The sequence below is a fragment of the Danio rerio genome, chromosome 7 (genome assembly GCF_049306965.1).
Source record: "Danio rerio strain Tuebingen ecotype United States chromosome 7, GRCz12tu, whole genome shotgun sequence".
In the NCBI taxonomy this organism is placed as follows: domain Eukaryota; kingdom Metazoa; phylum Chordata; class Actinopteri; order Cypriniformes; family Danionidae; genus Danio; species Danio rerio.
The window spans coordinates 15,094,479-15,115,606 of NC_133182.1; the positions used below are offsets into that span (position 1 = coordinate 15,094,479).

At 37.7% G+C, this 21,128-nt stretch overlaps 1 protein-coding gene across 9 annotated transcripts in view; it reads right to left on the bottom strand.

Moving 5' to 3' along the window:
- Positions 1-21,128, bottom strand: part of LOC108190639 (A-kinase anchoring protein 13) — a 95,147-nt gene that overhangs the window by 21,207 nt on the left and 52,812 nt on the right. For all 9 annotated transcript variants that reach the window (XM_073908108.1, XM_073908107.1, XM_073908105.1 and 6 more), the window contains 10 exons: positions 17,904-18,066; positions 15,348-15,415; positions 15,191-15,245; positions 14,948-15,092; positions 13,418-13,521; positions 11,716-11,862; positions 8,324-8,571; positions 6,099-6,224; positions 5,901-6,018; positions 58-309 (listed from right to left, as the gene is read on the bottom strand). In XM_073908108.1, coding sequence (XP_073764209.1) covers positions 58-309; positions 5,901-6,018; positions 6,099-6,224; positions 8,324-8,571; positions 11,716-11,862; positions 13,418-13,521; positions 14,948-15,092; positions 15,191-15,245; positions 15,348-15,415; positions 17,904-18,066 — 1,426 coding nt within the window. The remainder of the gene's footprint in view (positions 1-57; positions 310-5,900; positions 6,019-6,098; positions 6,225-8,323; positions 8,572-11,715; positions 11,863-13,417; positions 13,522-14,947; positions 15,093-15,190; positions 15,246-15,347; positions 15,416-17,903; positions 18,067-21,128) is intronic.

Consider the following 21,128-nt stretch of genomic DNA (forward strand, 5'->3'; position numbering starts at 1 on the left):
TAAATAAAATTGTAAATAAAATTTTTAATAAAATAAAATAAAACATAAGAGCTATACCTTTGAGTCGTCCGGCTGTGTTCTTCAGCTGCAGAGGCCCATCATGAAGAAGCCTGCGTCCGCGCACAAGATCCTCTCGAGCAAACATCTGTCCGCTCTTCATCCGCGTGATGGACTTGCTGTCCGTTCGGCCGTAGATCTCCTTCAACTTCTTCTTCTTTTCATGTTCATTTACTTTACTGTCCACCGACGCAATTATATCCTTCAACAACTGAAGAGCCTGCGTCAAGTCCTCAAAATCCTTCTCGTTCTCTGCACACACACATATACATGCAGGTTTGTTTAGGGTACAAACATCAGAGGTTCGTTCTTATTTTCTTCTTCTTATTTATTTTTTGCCCTAAAAGTGTCAGGCCAACCAAAACCATAAAACCTAAAACAACCGCATTTGGAAGGATGGTCCTAAATCTACTCCAATACCCAGGTGTATACACACACACACACACACATAGAGAAAGGTTGGACCATAAATGGTAATATAATAGCACATTATTTCACTTTCTTGAAAATCAAAATACTATTTCCCAATGATTTTCTGACTTAAGCTGAACAAAACATCCAAGATTTTGTTGCCATGCATAAAATTATTACACCAGTTAGAGCCTTTTTAATTTAATCTTTATTTTTCAAACTCCTCCTAGGTCATTTGTGCAATTTATCACACATTTTGGCAACATATTGTAAAATAGTTTATATATATGTAGGGCAGTGTATGGCTTTGTCCACAAGGTGTCACCATGACACTGTTGAATTAAAATATTCTGAGGATTCTAGCGATGTTTGAGCCTCTTGATGTACTTTAGTGCTGATAAATGCGTAGTGAGCCATATTTTCATCTATCAGTTTGTGTCAACCCTGATAGATGCCCTGCTGTCAAATTAATGGTCGAGTCACGATCACAAACCTCTCTTTGCTTTGTTTCCCACCTTACACACACATACAACACAATGCAGAGAGGCCAGCGAGCACGCAGAGAGTGACTGGGTTACATATATACAGTGCTGTAAATAACAAATTACAAATACTCAAATTACTGTAACTGAGTAGTTTTTTCCTCAGGAATTGTCATTTATAAGGTAGTTTAAAATTGTGTTATTTTTCTTTCCGTTGAGTACATTTTAGTGCAGTACTTTTACTCCACTAGTTTCCTTTAACCTGGAGTCACTATTTTTTCTTGTCTGTGGGGAATAAATAATTCAGTCCTGTGATTCCTCTCCAATCAAATCGCACATAGAAGGTAAATCGCATCATAATGAACCACCTCAAGACATGGGCGATTCATAACTGCAGCAAACTGCTTGGAAGCATTAAAAGTGTCCAAGAAGATGTCCAAAATCTTTACACGCATTGACCCAGAGACTGTTTAGATGCATGTCACTGATGAGAAGATAACGGATGTTTACTGTATGAATACCGAAAAAGGCCTTAGACACACAGCAGGCACAAGACGTTAGATTGAAGTTGTACCCAAACTTCGTGGGGACGTAACCAAATATCAACGTCTAATGATGTTACACCTTCACACTGTGTAGACGTTACCACTATGACGTCTATTTGATGTTGGATTTTGGTTGCCAAATGTGACGAGTTAATGTCAGTATTTGACATTAATATGACAATGATTTAAGATGTTGGCTTGATGTTGGATTTTGGTCACTTTCCAACACAACCTAAAATCAACCAAATATCAATGTAATTTGATGTCATTATTGCACATTAAAATAACGTTGTCCTTGGACATTGGCTAGACATTGAATTCTGGTCACCTGACATGGAACTAAATCTAACCTAATATTAACATCTTATAACATTGTGTGTCCGGTAGGCAATAACTAAATGCACTACAGAATGTTACAATTACACACAACCACAAATTACATGTAAACACATCAGTATTTTACAGCGTAATGCTCACTACTCTTGAGTACTTTTAAAAGAGCTATTTTTTTATTCATACTTTGAGTAGTATTTACAACAGATATTAGAGTAGTTTGAACAACTTAATCTACTTGCACTACATTTTTGGGCAAGTAATGGTACTTTAAGTTAAGTATGATTTTTCAGTACTCTTTCCAACACACACACACACACACACACACACACGCACACACACACACGCACACACACACACGCACGCACGCACGCACGCACGCACGCACGCACGCACGCACGCACGCACGCACACACACACACACACACACACACACACAACTACACATAATGCTTCCCAGAAGGTCTCTTGATATCAGTTTGACATCAAATATTAGTCCAGACATAGTCAGGACGGCAATTTCACTGTTAACTGGGTGAAAATAGGAAGTTAATTTCACACTGAAATCAGCTTAATGTTTAAACATGTCAATTTTTTTTCAAGGTTGATCAATACCATGTGGAGATTTTAGTTTGATCTCCATATCTGCCTTTTTTTTATCAATTTGAATTTCTTTTTATCATTAACTGCCCAATGTTGTGCTTGGTCCCGGATTACTGCTGCTTTCATCTGTATTCATTCATCTATTTATTCATTCATCCAATCATTTTCCTTTGTATTAGGGTGTTTTCACACCTGCCTTATTTAGTTCGGTTTAATCAGACTGGAGTTAATTTTCACTCTTGGTGCGGTTCTTTGGGGCAGGTGTAAATGCAGCAATCATACTCGAGTGCGCACCAAAAGCGGACCAAAAAAGCGTACCGAAACCTGCTTGAAGAGGTGGTCCTGGTATGATTTCAAACGAACCCTGAAGTGGTTCATTTGTGGTGACTAAAACAGACCCAACCACAAAAATTACAGCGCCATTTTGGACTAATCCAGCTGCCGTAGTTCGATGCGCTGTCCCATCTTATGAGATGTGAAGGAAAAATATTTGTTGACAGCGCTTTAACAACAAATTTAAATAGAGAGGGAAACACCTTATCTGATGGATCGTTGGTAATATTTCCCGAAGATGAGCATGTCGCAGTTCAGCTAAATGAATTCACGCCTCCTCCAGAAGTGACTTGCGATGCGCCTTCGCCGTTTGCAATGCATTAAAATATTGTTTTTCAGCCGCAGCCGCGCTTCATTCTCGAAATGTATAGTTTGACTAAAGTGATTATTATTACTTTTTATTACCAATTATTACTTATTGGGCCTAAATCTTGCACACAGCAGATCTCGCAACTCAATTTACAATTAGAGGGATACAAAGTTAGTTTTAGCTTTACTATAAAAGATCTGGGTGTCATATTAGACAGCAATCTAACTTTTGAAAATCATATATCCCATGTCACAAAAACTGCCTTCTTTCATCTGAGAAATATCGCTAAATTACGAAATATGCTATCCATCTCAGATGCAGAAAAGCTAGTCCATGCTTTTATGACTTCGAGGCTGGATTACTGTAATGCTCTATTTGCTGGCTGCCCAGCATCCTCTATTAACAAACTTCAATTAGTACAAAATGCAGCTGCCAGAGTTCTGACCAGGTCTAGAAAATACGATCATATAACCCCAATTTTATCCTCCTTACACTGGCTGCCTGTTAAGTTTCGTATTGAATTTAAAATATTACTTCTCACCTATAAAGCTCTAAATCTAGCTCCTGTTTATCTAACCAACCTTCTGTCTCGCTACAAACCAACTCGCTCTTTAAGATCTCAAAATTCAGGGCTTCTGGTAGTACCTAGAATAGCAAAATCAAGTCAAGGAGGTCGAGCCTTCTCTTTCATGGCTCCTACACTCTGGAATAGCCTTCCTGATAACGTCCGAGGCTCAGACACACTCTCCCAGTTCAAAACTAGATTAAAGACCTTTCTGTTTAGTAAAGCATACACTCAATGCATCACCTAGCGGGTTCCACACAGGCTTCTGCATCTTGCTTATATACACGATGAACAGCAGCTACGCTAATTATTTTCTTTATTCTCTATTTTCACCTGGGGATACTCATCCCGAGGTCCTCAGATTATGCGGAGTCACTGATTGGATGCAAGACCAGCGACGTGATGATCCCAAGGATTCCATATCCGGGACCAGGCCATATCCTGAGCTGCTGCTGCGCTGATGGTCGTGGGGAGTGGAGAACATGAGTCTGATTCCAGCGACGTTCCAGGGACAGACGAGTCTTCGCTGAGGCCATCTTCCTGCCTAAACCACAGCGAATGAAGCTCTGCACAAGACTTTTGGCCAGCGGAGAAATTAAAATGGTCGTGCCCAACTGAGTCTGGTTCCCTCAACGTTTTTTTTTCTTCATTCCCATCAGGTGAAGTTTTTTTTTCCCTCTCCGCTGTCGCCACTGCCTCACATGGTTCAGGATTGGTTGAGCTAAGCATCGATGAATTGGCTCTTCAGTGTTTGAACTCTCAGTAATGATTAAATCACACTGAACTAAGCTAAACTGAACTGAACTGAACTTAAACACTAAAACCTGAACCACACTGTTTCAGTTACTATGACCATTTATGTGAAGCTGCTTTGACACAATCTACATTGTAAAAGCGCTATACAAATAAAGCTGAATTGAATTGAATTGAATGTATAAAAACTATATAGTATACTATGAGCAGGGATACAATCAACCAGCAGAGTCGTCCATCTATATTAAAAAGACACATTTTGTGTCTGCAGGTTTGTTTACTTACGGGAGTTCCATTGGCATTTACCTGCACGTGAATTCTGACCAATCGAAAACCAGTCTAGGAAATACGTTCAATAACATCTGGCCAGTGAGTGATGTGGATTTTGTCACATGACTGCATTTTGGTTCTTTTCAACTGGTTCGGACCAAAGCATTCAGTGTACTGTGAAAAAGACCCAAAGACGGCAGAAAAATGCTACAATGTATCATTTGTTGCCCTTGGTCCAGACCAAACGATCTGAACCACAGATGTGAAAGCACCCTTATTCCCCTGTTTATCAGCGGAATGAACCGCCAACTATTCAGCTTATGTTTTATGCAGCGGACTCTTTCAGCTGCAACCCAGTACTGGGAAACACCCATAAACTCTCACATTCACACTCATACACTACGGCCAATTTAGTTCATCCAATTCACTTATAGTGCATGTCTTTGGACTGTTGGGGAAACCGAAGCACCCTGAGGAAAGCCAAGCCAACATGGTGAGAACATGCAAACTCCACACAGAAATGACAACTGGCCCAGCCGGGACTTGAACTAGCGACCATCTTGCAGTGTGGCTACAACTGTATTTTGAAACTGAATTGCAACAAATTCCTATAAACAACAGACCAGTCCATTTTGTTTTACTGTAATATTAGACTATTAGACTGGCAATTTAAAGTCCTCTTGAGAGCTATAAGCTGCCTCTTAAATTGCCCCTGAAATGATATTTGTTAAACTTTTACACTCACTTTAAAATCTCTTTGTTGGGAACGTGACCAAAAAGCCTCTCAGACTCGCTGTGCAGCAGTTGGAAGTGGTTTGCGGTGAGCGTGGAGTGTTTACAGGTTGCTTCTCGTGTATTTGGTTTAGCTGTAAGACAGCCGTGTTTACTGAGAGTGAAATATTGGTGCACTTCTTAAGCACTGATGAAGTACGGAGACTTTACTCCACAGCTGTGGCTCAAAAATAGCATTTTGGTTCACCCAAAAATGAGTTTGTCATCATTTACTCACCCTCCAAACCTTTATTTTTTTCTGTCGGACACAAAAAGAAGATATTTTGCTGGATTCCTACTATGGATGTTAATGGCGACTAGTTTGCAGCTAAAATATGTTCATTTCTGTTCAACAGAATAAAGAAACCCATATAAGTTTGGAAGCGCAAGAGAGTGAGTAAATGAATAGATTTTCATTTTTTGCATGAGCTACGACTTTAAATCCCAGCTGTCCGACTGAATCTCACCTTTGGTGTGCTGCAGGATCCTTTGTAAAAGCACCGGGTACTTTGTTATCCGCTGAGTGACCAGTAATATGCACTCTGGGATGCTCAGGCGCCGGACAACACTGCTGCTCATTTTTTTCTGGAGATAAAGAGGCATTGAAGGACTGTTAGGTATTCCTTATGGAAGGAATGGCCAAAACAAAGAAGAGAAGCATTTACCCTGATGAAGGCCTGGAAGCGTTTGTCTCTGGCATGCAGATCCTTGTAGAAGTTGACTGCTTCGTTGTGTCGGCTGCAGAATTTGCCATAGATTCTCTTCATGCTTTCTGCGTTGGAATCTGAAAACTGAAGGCCATCATGTGAGAAATCATTACAGGAGCCTGGATGTCAACAATTAAACTGCTTGCAAGTTGATGTGTGTTTGTGTCATATGAGACAAAAAACTTCTTTAGACCTATGAAATATTATTATACTAATATTAATATTATACTAATATTAATATTATTTAACACATAACGGCATTTTCATAGTTTTTCCTATTATATATATTGTTATCTGGAGAAAATCTTATTTATTTTAGGTAGGCTGGAATTAACACACTTCTATATTTAAAAAACAATTTTAAGGAAAATATTATTAGCCATTAAGACTTTTTTTTTTCAATTGTCCACTTGACAACTATTTATAACTCACCACAGGATATAACTTACCTATTTAACTTAATTACTCCTTCATTAATTTTCCTTTGACTTATTTGTCAGGGGTCGCCACAGCGGAATGAACCGCCAACTATTTCGACATAGGTTCTACGCAGTGGATGCCCTTTCAGTGCAACCCATTGCTAGGAAACAACCATACACTCTTGCATTTACAAACACACACACACACTCATACTGTACTGTACACTACAGCCCGTTTAGTTCATCCAATTCACCATTAGGTTGTTTACAATCTAGTGGTTCTGGTGAGGCACAAAATTTAGAGGGGAGAAAGTAAATAACTGAGTGGGAAACATAGGGGAAAGTCTGTATTTTGTTTTATACCATATTTCAAAGGAGATATAATTAGAAAATAACCACATATGTTGGGCATGATCCTTATATTATGAAGAGGACCGAGTTTTCAACTGGATTGAACAATTTATCCAATAGGCTACATTTTTATAATGTATACACCATCACAATGCACCACAGTTTACACTGACATTACATTATTCATTACAGTTAATCAGTTTAACAGTATTCTGTATCATTCATTAAGGAAGAGATGTACTGTACACTTTACTAAAGTGCAATTCAAAAACATATTACAATCTATTATTAGTTTTTTCCATTATATTTTCCAGACATGTACACAAAAAAAAAAACACACAAAAAATGAATGCATAGTCTACATTATTATTATATTATTATTTTTATTATTGTATTTTTTTTAGTGGATGATAAACGGTGCTCCACAATAATACCCATCTGGTTTTGCTCACAAGCGTTGCATTTCTTTTTTGTTCGGTCGGTGAATTTACCATCAAACATTCAACGCTGCTGCACATCTCGATGTTAATGTAACGGTTGTTATTCTGCCGAAATGCAATTAAGTGCAGTTATTTATGTTCTTTTGGACTTTGTATATGTGTGTGGTGGTGTTTGTATCTGTTTTTTATTTAACACATTAACATATAATACACATAGCTAGGCCTGTATATGATCTTTATTGGTGCTGTTAAAAGAATTATCGCGTTCAAAAGTTTGTGCACATGGATATATTGAATGAATGCTTAGTAAATGCCACATTTTCTTCTATTTTTAAGTGAATTTCTTAAACTTTTCCCCCTTTATGAGCAAAAACTTTTGAAGGCCTATAAAAGCTGTTTGGCATTTATCATTTCGGCTGATTTAAACAATTATAAACAACATAAAACAGAAAAAAAAAATGTATCTTCTGCCAGCTATTCCTATGTAGAAGAATCACTTCCTGCTCTCCATCCAAGTCATGTGAAAACAACCTAAAGCCCATGTCTTTGGACTGTGGGAAAAACCGGAGCACCCAAAGAAAACCCACGGCAACACGGGTAGAACATGCAAACTCCACACAGAAACACCAACTGGCCCAGCTGGGACTTGAACCAGCGACCTTTTTGCTGTGAGACCACAGTGCTAACCACTGAGCCACGTTGCCCTAATGTAATTCAACTGCACATTATTCTGAATACAAGTGTTTTACAAAATAGTTAACTAGTTAAATTGGTAATTTAATATAATTAAACTTAATGAGTAAATTTAAATTCATTAAAATGTAACTATGGCAAAGACAAAGTAAATCAGTTATCATAAATTTGTTATTCAAACTATTGAGTGTAAAAAAGCACTTGTAAAATAGTTTTACAAGAATAGAAATGTCTCAGGAGGGCTAATCATTTTGACTTCAACCGTATAAAATGTCCTCACCTGGCTGACCAGCAAATCTCCTATCCTGTGGATCAAGAATCCGTCTGTCCCGTCCAGCCGGGCCTCTTTTTTTCTCTCCAGCAGAGCGCTGAAAAAAAAGGAGTGCAGCTCCAGCAGATCATCCAGCATGGGGAACATCTTCTCCACCGCCTGGGGCTCCAGCTGCAGATCCATCAACAGACCCTTGCTGTACACATCACACATGATCCGTAACGTCCGCAGGTGATGCATCTCTGTCTGGATCAGCTCTGGATCGAGACAAGGAGAGGATGTTTAGAGACGCACATCTAGAGAGGCGGATGAAGAAGACTATTTGAGAAGCTAAAGATTCCTATGGGAAACTGGCCAGCTGCTTCTAAACCATTTGCATCAGTTCGCATTCAAATGAACTTACGTTGCTTGTTTGTTACTTTTTTAAAGATAGGTTAAAGCCTATAGACCTTTTTCATGGCTGCTGCATGGAGTGCGCCATAGCGACCAGCATCTTCCGGTAGAATGCTAAAAACTTCCGCTTACAGCGTGTACAACTGGTAATTTTCGCTCCGAAAATGGGTTTCAATAACGTTTTTAATGGATAACAAGAGTATTTTGTGACACACAACTTAGAAATGTGTCTGTTAAAGCCGTTATAATCTGTCACATGTGATTCAAGCGCGTCAGAAATATGAAAAAAACATTCTCCTAGTTCACGTGTCTGCCGTCAAAAATACTGTGTGACAGCACACACACACACACACACACACACACACACACACACACAGAGAGAGAGAGAGAGAGAGAGAGAGAGAGAGAGAGAGAGAGAGAGAGAGAGAGAGAGAGAGAGAGCAAACCAGAGTACTGGCATGAAACTTAACAGGTATGAAAGTCGTGCAATTTACAAAAATGACCAATAAAAGTTTGTTATTGATCCTCTGCTGGCTGATTTGCTGTTCATTCTAATCGTGAGCCGTTGGTGTTTTATTTGGTGTGTTGTATTCACCAGGGTTTATGTTTTTCTGTCATTTCGAAATGACACTATCCTATATTTTCACTTTGTCACAGTTATTAAATCAGTGTGTCAGTGGCACAGTATAGGCTACGTGTGTGTGTCAAACATTTTGGTGAATTACATTTGTTTGGGCTGGTTATATATTTGAAATAAAGAGAAAATGTTGACTTTAGCGATGACGAGGCTTCATTTAAACTGCAGAAGATGTCGTCTGACAACGAGGGGAAAACGCCTCACAGCAGCTGTTTTCCATCCTATTAGATCGCATTTCTTTAAATGATCAGTCCAGGAGATGGTGCTGATGGACAACAGTATTAGTTCAAAGAGGATAAAAGCAGGTATCGTTTCAAAGCTGTCCAAATGTGACTGTTTACACGCATCAGCTGCCGACTGGAAGTTCTTCGCATTCTCCTTGCGCATACACGCAAAGCATAATGGGTAATTTTGCATTCCAAGAAAAAAGGTCTATATTCATATCAATTCAATTTATCTTTATTTCTATAGTGCGTTTACAATGTAGATCGTGTCAAAGCAGCTTCACATGGAAGTTCTACTAAATTGAAACAGTTTCAGTCAAGTTTTCAGAGTTGAAGTTCATTTTAGTTCACTGAAATTAATTGTTTAATTTTCACTGCTGAAAGTCCAAACACTGAAGAGCAAATCTATCGATGCGCAGATATAAAGGCCATATATACCCATTTTTATGAACACAAGATAAAGTATCAAACTTGTATAAAACTATTCCCGAAACACCCTTTTTTTTTTAAAGAAGCTGCTCACCAGAAGAATATTACGCAAATAATAGCAATTGAGTTAGGATTCAAACGAAATCACTCGTATAACGTTCACATGCTTTAAAAGTCTTAATGTTAACCTCTCTGATTCAACACCAACCTCAAATCTGCAATTTTGGCACAGTGAGCTTTCACAAGCTAGCCTCCGTTACATGGTCACACCATTAACAGCTGACTCTTCCCTTCTGTGTGAAGGCAGTTCTCTAAACTGAACCTCAGATTGTGTTATTTACAAGCTATTCTGCAGTGTTTGAAATTTGCGTTTTTTAGCGTTTTTTATGTTAAATAGTGCTTCATCATGATAGCTGTTGATAATAATGAAGCCTAACTTGTACTGCATAAGCGCACAAAACTGTATTTGTATAATTGTATAATTGTTATTGTTATTTATTTATGCACTTTTGTTATTTTTTTTTAGATTCTTTTTCAATGAAGTGAGAAAAAAATAGGACAAAAAAACATCCTTGCAACCAAATGACCAGCTATGCAGAAAGAAATCACTTAAAGTAATAACTAGTGGTGGGCCATTATCGGCTTTAACATACTGCGTTAACGCTAGACTCTTATCGCGCGATTAAAAAAATATCGCCGTTAAACAATTCTCAAAGTTGGTTTGGGAGCTGGGTCTATTCTACGCAAGCTATAGTGACTTTCACCTTGATATTTTAGCGCGGATGTATATCTCACCGGTGAGCCGTCTGACAAAAAAAGTGCCCTTCTAAATCAAATCAGCAGTATGCCCGACTTTAACTGCAGTTCGGCAGTTTCACTTTAATTCATGAACATTTCATTCATGCCCCCATGACAAACTGGGGTATTAGACGCAAGTAAGAACTGGTGAGAATGTTATGGAGTTTAATAACGCACTCCAAATGGAAATTAAAAAAAAAAACTTCTGCATTTAACGATGTGTGTGTGTGTGTGTGTGTGTGTGTGTGTGTGTGTGTATGTGCGCGGTCCTTCACTGACAGCCGCGTGTGTGGATCTTTTCAGAAAATATGGCAAAAAGTCCTACATGATGGTAATAGTTTGATCGCCGTGTTTACTTCAATAATGCCACTAAAACCTGCATATTACACGCCTTAATTTCTATTTAGTTAAGTTCTGACTTAAGTCAGATTAAGGTAACCAAAATCGCTGTTTGGAGCTTATGTAGGCCTACAGTTCAACATTCATGTTTAACTGAATAAACAGTTAGTAAACACAAGTACATCTTATTAAACATCATTTAATTTCATCACCAATTATTATAGTAGAACAGTTTCTCAAGCAGTTTGTGATGCATTTTAGAAACAGGAGATAAGCCCAGTTCACAAATTCTGAATGCCTTCGGAAGAATTCAAATGAGCCATTTTAATCTAGATTAATCCATGCCACCTATAATAATAACAACGTATTTTTAACATCAAAGAGATTTTTTTTTAAAAGTGGTCTATGCAATTTTGATTGATCTTTATTTCACATTTAGTTGTAGTAATCTCATCAGCACGGTTTACCAGTGGTGTTGGCCACATTTTGCAACCATTTAAATAGTGCTACAGAATAAAGGTACAGTGACTGCTTTAGGTCATAAAGAAATTAAAATGTATTTGGTTCTACCACAGTCCTACCATAGATGACGTCTTGTCTCTTAATGATGTCCTTCTTGAGTTGTTTCAGATATTTCTTGTCTACAATAAGGCTCCAGGAGTCGGCCTCCAGTTCTTTAACGTCTGCTTCAAAATCTCCCATCAGCCGACTGTCGACCATCTCAGTTCCTAAAGCCGTGAAGGGGGGAAAAAAGTACATTACTACATAAATTACATTACTACTCAATCTAAGGGAAAAACCTAATAAAACAACTACAAGAAACCGACAATAATGACAAAAAAGGAAACCTGTCCCATAATCAGTGTTTAACTTTTGCTGAATCTTGCTGGATCGTGCAAGCGAAGGTGTGTACATTAGTCACCATGCACAAGTTAAAGTCAAAGTCACGTTTAACTATTGGCCCTTAACAATATTTTCAGCCAATCGGCTTACTTATGTTTACAATCACTCTCATTAGCTGATCATTGTTTTGCGTGCAGTGAGCAGCGAAAATAATGGCATAGTGATTAACTAATATTTTTTCAATCTCGTACATGCAACTTAGTACATTATAATCCTATACTGTATATTCCACAATTTTAAGAAGTAATTGTGGGATAAAAAGGTGCAACTGCATGGGCAAAAAGGTACAGTTTTCTCTTTTTTATCATATTACAGAATGTTCTCAGAAATCCACATATATATTTTTTCAAAGACTTCTTTCTCAGAATTATTTTTTTATAATTTTGTAAAATATAAATTTAAAAAACATTTTTAAATATAAACTCAGATAATAATAATAATAATAAATAAATAAAATAAAATCTCAAATAAGCAAAACAAAAATAAGTTTCTTTTTTATTATTATTTCTCAAAATACTAAGAAACAAAACAATTATCACTTTATTCTAGAAATTTTCATTCTCGAAAAATCTGAAGAGCGAATTACAACTAAAAGTCAAAGATTGACTATTTATTTAATTTTTACTTATAAGAAATAATAAGAAAAAAAAAGACACAAGCCAAGACACAAAGATACACAAGACAAAATAACACAAAACAAATAACATTGAAAACCAGAAGAGCTCTGACTTCATTTATTCATCCATTCATTTTCCTTCAGCCTAGTCCATTGTTTATCAGCCAGGACTCGAATCAGCGACCTTTTTTCTGTGAGGCGACAATCCTAACCACTGAGCCACCCCCAATTGTTTTGTGTCTGGAAGGACTCATGTTTTTATGCATCCTAAAAGTCCACGCCCATACACATAGTGTGCATAGTTTCAATAAATATCTACATCTAGATGGGTAACGTGACAACTGGGTTAAAATACATATACCACACCTATATGTGTTGCTGAAAACAAACACAGACAAAGACAAACTGTGAGCATGCACGTAAAGTCTTCTTCAGCCCCCTGAGCAAAAAAACAGGACTTTAAAATATCTGACACATATAACTGTTCATGTGGTTCTTGTAAACAGTGCTAATGAACAGCACAAACTAAGCACTGTTACTATAGAATACACAAGACAAGATGCTCGCATAGATTTGAATGGGTAAAAATGTAACAGTCAATATGGCAAATGAAGCCCCGTCTTCAATCTTCACAGAATGATGATGAATAAGTGTGTTTTTGCGACAGCTTCATACTTCCCTTAACAATCTCAAGCAGTTTGAAGCTTCATAAAAGGCATGAAATCACATCTTATATACTAGAATAAAGAAATATGTCCGCTCACCTTCGTCTAGAGACTCATTGGACGCTGTGACCTTATTGGGTTTATGGAGCGAGTCTGTGGATTGAGATAGATACCGCCGACCACTAAGAGGCATGTCGTCAAACCTGCACAAAGAGGATGAGGCATTTTTGGTCATGACAGAAGGTCAGTGAAATCAAGTGCTTCGTACAGACACATCACTCACTTTAGGAGTCAGCAGCTAAAGAGTTAGCATTTTAATTTGTATTTTGAAAATGCAATACTACTAAAGGATTCCTATTTGTTCCTATTTATTATGTAGAGCTGCATGATATTAGAAAATTTCACAATGAAATATTTTGTTTACTGCAATATATATATTTATATACACACACACTACCTTACAAAAATCTTGTTGCCTATCCAATTTTTAGGATCAAGAAACAATAACTTGACTTCTAGTTGATCATTTGGTATCAGAAGTGGGTTATATGAAAGGCAAAGGCTTCTAGAATATGCCTAGACAAAAGTCTTGTCACTTAACAGAAATAATGTACATAGAATATAAAGTCGCAGTGGAAAAATAATGAATATTGTGTATGACTCCCATGAGCTTGAAGGACTGCATCCATACATCTCTGCAATGACTCAAATAACTGATTAATAAAGTCATCTGGAATGGCAAAGAAAGCATTCTTGTAGGACTCTCAGAGTTAATTAAGATTCTTTGACTTCATCTTCAATGCCTCCTCCATCTTACCCCAGACATGCTCAATAATGTTCATTTCTGGTGACTGGGCTGGCCAATTGGAGCACCTTGACCGTCTTTGCTTTCAGGAACTTTGATGTGGAGGTTAAAGTATGAGAAGGAGTGCTATCCTGCTGAAGAATTTGCCCTCTCCTGTGGTTTGTAATGTAATGAGCAGCACAAATGTCTTGCCATCCACTCTGCAGATCTCTTGCTCACCCCAATACTGAATGCAACCCCAAACCATGATTTTTCCTTCACCAAACTTGATGATTTCTGTGAGAATGTGGGTTCCAATAGGTATTTTGCAGTACTTGTGATGATTTAGAAAAAGTTTAACAGATGATTAATTGGAAAAATTTACCTTCTGCCACTTTTCCAAATGATCAAGTCAAGTCTAGAAGTTCAAGGTCTTACAACTGGGCTTGACGACAAGACTTTTATCAGGTAGTGTGTGTGTATATATTTTTTGTATATTAAGTTTGAATAGCTCTATTTGGAAATTTTCATTAACCTAGATTGACTAGTCCTTTTCTATGCAATGGATCTGCATAAATTATAATAAATTAACATAAATAAATAAATAGTGCTTTATGGTTTACTGGGGAATCTAACAGTATTCAAATAAAGAAATTAAACAATTACATGTAAAATATCATGAGCAACATTATATAGATAGAAACAATATATATATATAAAAATATATATTTCAATCTTTAATAAACAATCTAATCCTGCAATGTGACAATTGCAGATACACACATTGCGGTATCGATATTGTTCAGCTCTATTAGTCTACACGGTGTAACTGAGTAGGTACTAACATTGCAATATTGTTGATGGACATGCTTTTGGAGAGGTTGCTGCTGTGGAAGGGCATAATACTAGTGGGTCGCCTGGATGGAATGATCACAGAATGTTCCTCTGGAGAAAAGATAGCAGACCAGGGTCTCTCCCGAAGCGTGGATGCTACAAAAAAAATCATATAAGTAATATTCAGATTGGCTGATGTCAATAATATGAGTATGAAAAGAGAAATAAAGCTAACGGTTTATAAACAAACATACATTTTGTTCGTAGAGTGACGACAGGCATGGTGGTGGACTCTGGTATTGCAAACTGCTATTTATGAAACAAAGAAAGAAAGAGAATACAATAAAAATATAATTCTGGATGTGCAAATGACATAATATGACATTTTAGAAGAAAAAAAAATCAGCAAACCTTCATTCTGCTTTTGAGGCAAATAGGGATGTTTTCTCTACAACTCTTATGAACTCTGATATTGCAATCTGTAGAAAAGCATGCAAGTAAAATACATTAGGAAGTGCTTTTTCTGCAATACGCAACATAAATATTACATTATTAATCATTCATATCATATCAATCATATTCATTTTGCTACCAAAGCATATGCACATCGTCTTCTGAGTGCAAAGATGTACTTTTTTTGTTGTTGTATATGACCAAACGCAATGGTTTGATTTACTTTTAATGGAAGTCATTGTGTTTGCTATTCTGGCTCATGGTCAAAGTGGTAAAGAGAGTTGGGTTTAGGGTTAGGAAGTTTTCCAGTCAGGAAACTCCACCAAGCACACAAATTAAATCCCGGGAACATGCCAACGAGCTCTGGAAATACAGATTTGTCTTAAAGAGCAAGACTTAAGGAAGAAAAACCACATCATCATATGGTTCCTGGAGAAAATACTGTATTCACAAACACTTTCAAACCTCAAATAAAAAAAAAGTATTTGTTTAATGGATGAGCGTCAGACAGATAGATAGACAGATAGGACAATGGAATAGATAGAATTCTATATAGATAGCTAGAATTATAGATAGATCCATGGATGGAGTGCTAGAATGCTAGACGGAACACTAGATATATAGACATACAGACAGACAGACAGACAGACAGACAAACAGACAAAATGATATAGACAAACAGACAGACAGACAGACAAACAAATAGAACGATACAATACTGGATAGAACGTTATATTAAATGGCTAGAAAAATAGATAGAATGATAGAAAGCTAGGTCAATAGATAGACGCACAGACAGACAGACAGACAGAAAGACAAATAGTACGCTGGCTAGAATGTTGGACAGATAAGATAGATAGCTAGAACGGAAGATAGAATGATAGATAGAACACTAGATAGATAGATCACTAGATAGAACACCAGACAGAAAGACAGGCAGTCAGAATGATAGAACGCTAGATAAAATGACGGACGGACGGACGGACAGACAGACAGACAGACAGACAGATGGACAGACAGACAGACAGACAGACAGACAGATGGACAGACAGACGGATGGACGGATAGATAATTAAACAGACAGGAAAGATGGATAAATAGACGGATAGATAGATAGATAGATAGATAGATAGATAGATAGATAGATAGATAGATAGATAGATAGATAGATAGATAGATAGATAGATAGATAGATAGATAGATAGATAGATAGACACACAGACAGACAAAATGATACAGACAGACTGATAGATAGACATGACGATAGAACGTTTGGTAGAATGCTAGACAGATAGATAGCTAGAACAATAGATAGAACGCTAGAAAGATAGAATGCTAGACAGAACACTAGACAGACAGACAGGCAGAATGCTAGATAGAATGCTTGATAGATATAATGCCAGACGGACGGACGGAGGGACGAACAGACAGACATACGGACAGACTGAACGTGAGATAGAATGCTATATAGAAAGATAACTAGAACAGTAGATAGAAAAATGGACAGAGCGCTAGAAAGACAGAATGCTAAAAAGACAGGTAGACAGACAGGTAGAATACTAGTTAGAAGGCTAGATGGAGTGCTAGATGGATAGACAGACAGATAGACGGATGGATGGATGGATGGATGGATGGATGGATGGATGGATGGACAGATAGACATACATGTATGGATGGATGGGCGGACAGATATATACACACACACACACACACACACACACACACACACACACACACACACAGACACATGCTAGACAGATAGTTAGCTAGAACAAAACAGAACGGACGGACAGACAGACAGACAGACAGACAGACAGACAGACAGACAGACAGACAGACAGACAGACAGACAGACAGACAGGTAGATAGACAGATAGACGGATAGATGGATAGATAGATAGATAGATAGATAGATAGATAGATAGATAGATAGATAGATAGATAGATAGATAGATAGATAGATAGATAGATAGATAGATAGATAGAGCACTAAATAGAAAGAACAATTGAACAAGACAGAAAGACTGTCTACAGATAAACATACAGACAAAATTATATACTGTACAGATAGATGGATATACAGACATGCATAAAGATAGAATGATAGATAGATTTTATTTAGAGGGCTGTTATACATGCGATATCAGAAAAGAGAAATTTAAAACAAATAGAGAGGGGAATAAGAACAAAACAATGCAGACAAAACTTCTCCCCGGATGAATCAGTTTGTGTTTTAAGCAGCTCCATGAGGAAGTGAATGATGCTACCAGAACAGCTTCCTATTTTTTGAGCAATGACTCTTTTGAAATGCGTGACACAACAGTTCTGACATCTTTAAACCCCCTTTCAAAAGTGTTTTTCTCCTCTTTAGTCATACATAACATCAAAGATCCACTTCATTTAAACATTATATTTGTCCCACATCATTCGAGGTTCAGTAAGCACCCATTAGGTCAACATGAAATCTAGAAATCTAGTATCTAGTATAAAAACTTAAGATTTTAAGATGCTTACTTGTGCAGTGGACAGCATCTTTAGTGTTGAGCGTTTTATTGCACTGCTGACACAAAGCCGGATGCAGAGAGTTTACTGCGGTAAACAGGTGCCCATTCACTGATTTCTTCTCTCTCTCTTTGGGCTCTCTGTCTTTTTCGCGATTCTTTTCCTTTTCTTTTTCCTGTGTCAAAAAAGTAATAAGACATATTACAATAGCTGACACTGGTCAACACTTAGGCCCAATCCTAATTCTATTTTTGTACCCCTACCGCTTGGCCCTTGAAACAGAGTGTGAAGGGCTTCAAAATTTACCCCTAAGAAATGGTACAGCACAACAACACCCACACACGTCATCACAGTCTCTTACTTCATATAAGATTAACGATGGTGACTGCTGTAGTTATTCTAGTTGTGTTATTTTTTTGGTATTTATGTTGCAGATGTGGCCGATCAGATACATAATTATTTTGCTTTATTTAACAAATAATACACCATCAGCCTCTCCTTTCTAGAAAAGACTGGATGGTCTGTCTGTAATCCGATTCCAAGATATTTACGGCAAGAAAAGAATCCGCTTGGAAATGGACAGAAACATGCTCAAGCTCCTATACGCTTCTTGCTTAAGACTTATGCTTTTAATCTAAACCTTTATTCCCTCTGTGAGTTTAATCAGATGTTTTTGCAACAAGTCTCTTGCTCGCATATTAATATTATTGTTTAAATCCTCCTGCAATCAATGTTAAACTCTAACTCAGCTAACAAGACTGTAGATACTTCATGTTTGATGTCTCTGGGAAGCTAATCTAGTGTACTGAACGTTCGTTTACTTCTTATGTTAATATGTGTGCAACATATTAACATTTTAACATACAATCTTCAACAGCAGTCATCCAGAATGCATATGCAAATCAGCAAGCTTCCCAACAAAGTCCCATAAAACTTCCTATGGGAAAATAACTTTCTTATTGGTCAACCTGAGGGTGTTAGAAGACCACTCTTATAAAAGCTGGTGACTTAGGGTGCTTTTACACCTGTGAATCAATTCATTTGTTCCGAAATAGAGATTACAATTGTTACATTGTTGCTCTTTGCCCTTGGAGCGGTTCGCTTTCACACTGCAAAGTTTCTAATCGGACCAAAAGAGCTAAAACAAGTCACGTAAGAGTAAACTCTCTTCACGTTGGTCAGAGTGTCAGGGTTTATATTTCACACCTACAAAAGTGTAGGTGTGAAAGCACTCTAAGGCCGGCCCCCAGAGAACACTGGAGAACTCCAGAAGAAGGAGAACCGACACAGTCCCAAAGAGAAAGAGTTGTTCCATTCCAGCTCAGGACAGCTTCTCTTTAGGTCGAGAAAACAGACTCAAACTTTCCATCTCTGATACCTTTCTTTCTTTTCCATCAAGAGTTAGTCTAGTTAAGTTTTATACGCTGCAGAAGACAACACACGACTAGTCATTTTGCTGCCTAACAAACTTGAAATGACAGACTCAACCCCACAGGACAAACAGCCGGCCACCAACTAACCACGTAGGAACATTAGTTTAACAGAAAGAGTCCTTCACATCACACAAGGAATGAAAGTAACGCCTCCAGATTACCACTGAACTGCTGTAAATTAAATGTAACCCTAAAGAAACAATCAAAGGGTTAAATTGATTATTTTTGGTTCGCTTGGTTTGGTTTTACAAAATTTGACGTTTTACATCAATACACTCTCTCAAAGTCTTATTTTTCCTTCTTTACCCTCCTCTACAACCTTTATGAATGTGTGTTTGTGTTAGTTTCTGTTAGATTATTCAATAAAGTTTAATTTTGTATAAAGGAGGTGCCTGTGCATACTTCTAAATCTAATGTCTTAAACTTCAATCTTGTTACCCTGCTTAAACATAACTGGGGTTTTATTTTTGATAGCAATAGCCGTAGTTGAAGTCTACTGGAAGTTTTGTTTGTTCGGATTTAAAGAGTCGGCTCTTTTGAAGTCCCCTTCAAATTAATCTTTAATTCACTTTCAGCTAATTCAACACATTTATCTGCAGGAAATTACTGAAGGCATCGATATCATGTTATCATAATAATATAATGTGGCAATAAGATCATAACTGTACTGTGCATTTACACTATGGCTATATTAATCTATGTGAACTCGCACATCTAGCCCTTCCCCTAAACCCTATGCCTTCAAGCTAAAAAGAATTGGGACAGCCCTACCCCTTCAGGTGAATGCGCAAATCGAGGACTAGGGGTAAGGGAAAGGTGCAGACTTGGGATTGGGTCTTAATACGCAGAGTACAGTTCATTGCCATCAGTTGAAACCTATTAACCAGCAGCTAGCTCTCTGCAACTTTCACATGGTCCCCCACTGAAACCAGGTAGGGTTGCGCCTGGTCAGTACCTGGATGGGAGACCACATGGGAAAACTAGGTTGCTGCAGGAAGTCGTGTTAGTGAGGCCAGCAAAGGGCGCTCAACCTGAAATCTGTGTGGGTCCTAATGCTCCAGTATAGTGAAGGGGACTCTATACTGCTCAGTGAGCATCGTCTTTCGGATGAGACCTTACACCAAGGTCCTGACTCTCTGTGGTCATGAAAAATCCCTGGATGTCCTTCGAAAAAGATGTTACACCAGTGAGATTGTTACACTGAGGTTCTGACAATCTGTGGTCATGAAAAATCCCAGGATGTCCTTCGAAAAAGAGCAGGGTTTAACCCCACCATCCTGGCCAAATTTGCCCACTGGCATTTTTCCATCATGTCCACCTAATCATCCCTATATCATAATTGGCATTATCACGGTCTCCTCTCCACCAATCAGCTGGTGTGTGGTGTGCAGTCTGGCGCAATATGGCTGCCGTTGTGTCATCCAGGTGGATGCTACACAATGGTGGTGGATGAGAAGATTCCCCCAATGTGTAAAGCGCTTTGAGTGTCCAGAAATGCGCGATATAAATGTAAGAAATTATTATTATTATTAACCTAAACTGAACATCATTTACTGTAATTGCATTTCTGCGAAACAAATTAATGTTTCATAAGAGTAAATGCAAGTTCCTATAATATACAGGGCAAACTTATGCACCATTGGATCTGTAGTTAATGAGTATGCAAAATAAAACTGACAACAATACAAGAAGTGTTAATGATTTCATGCAGCAGAAAAGAAATGCAATGACGATTTCATATGGACCACATTTTCATTTTCACAGTGTTGCACGCAAACATCCTCTCAATTGTTGTTAAGTTCTC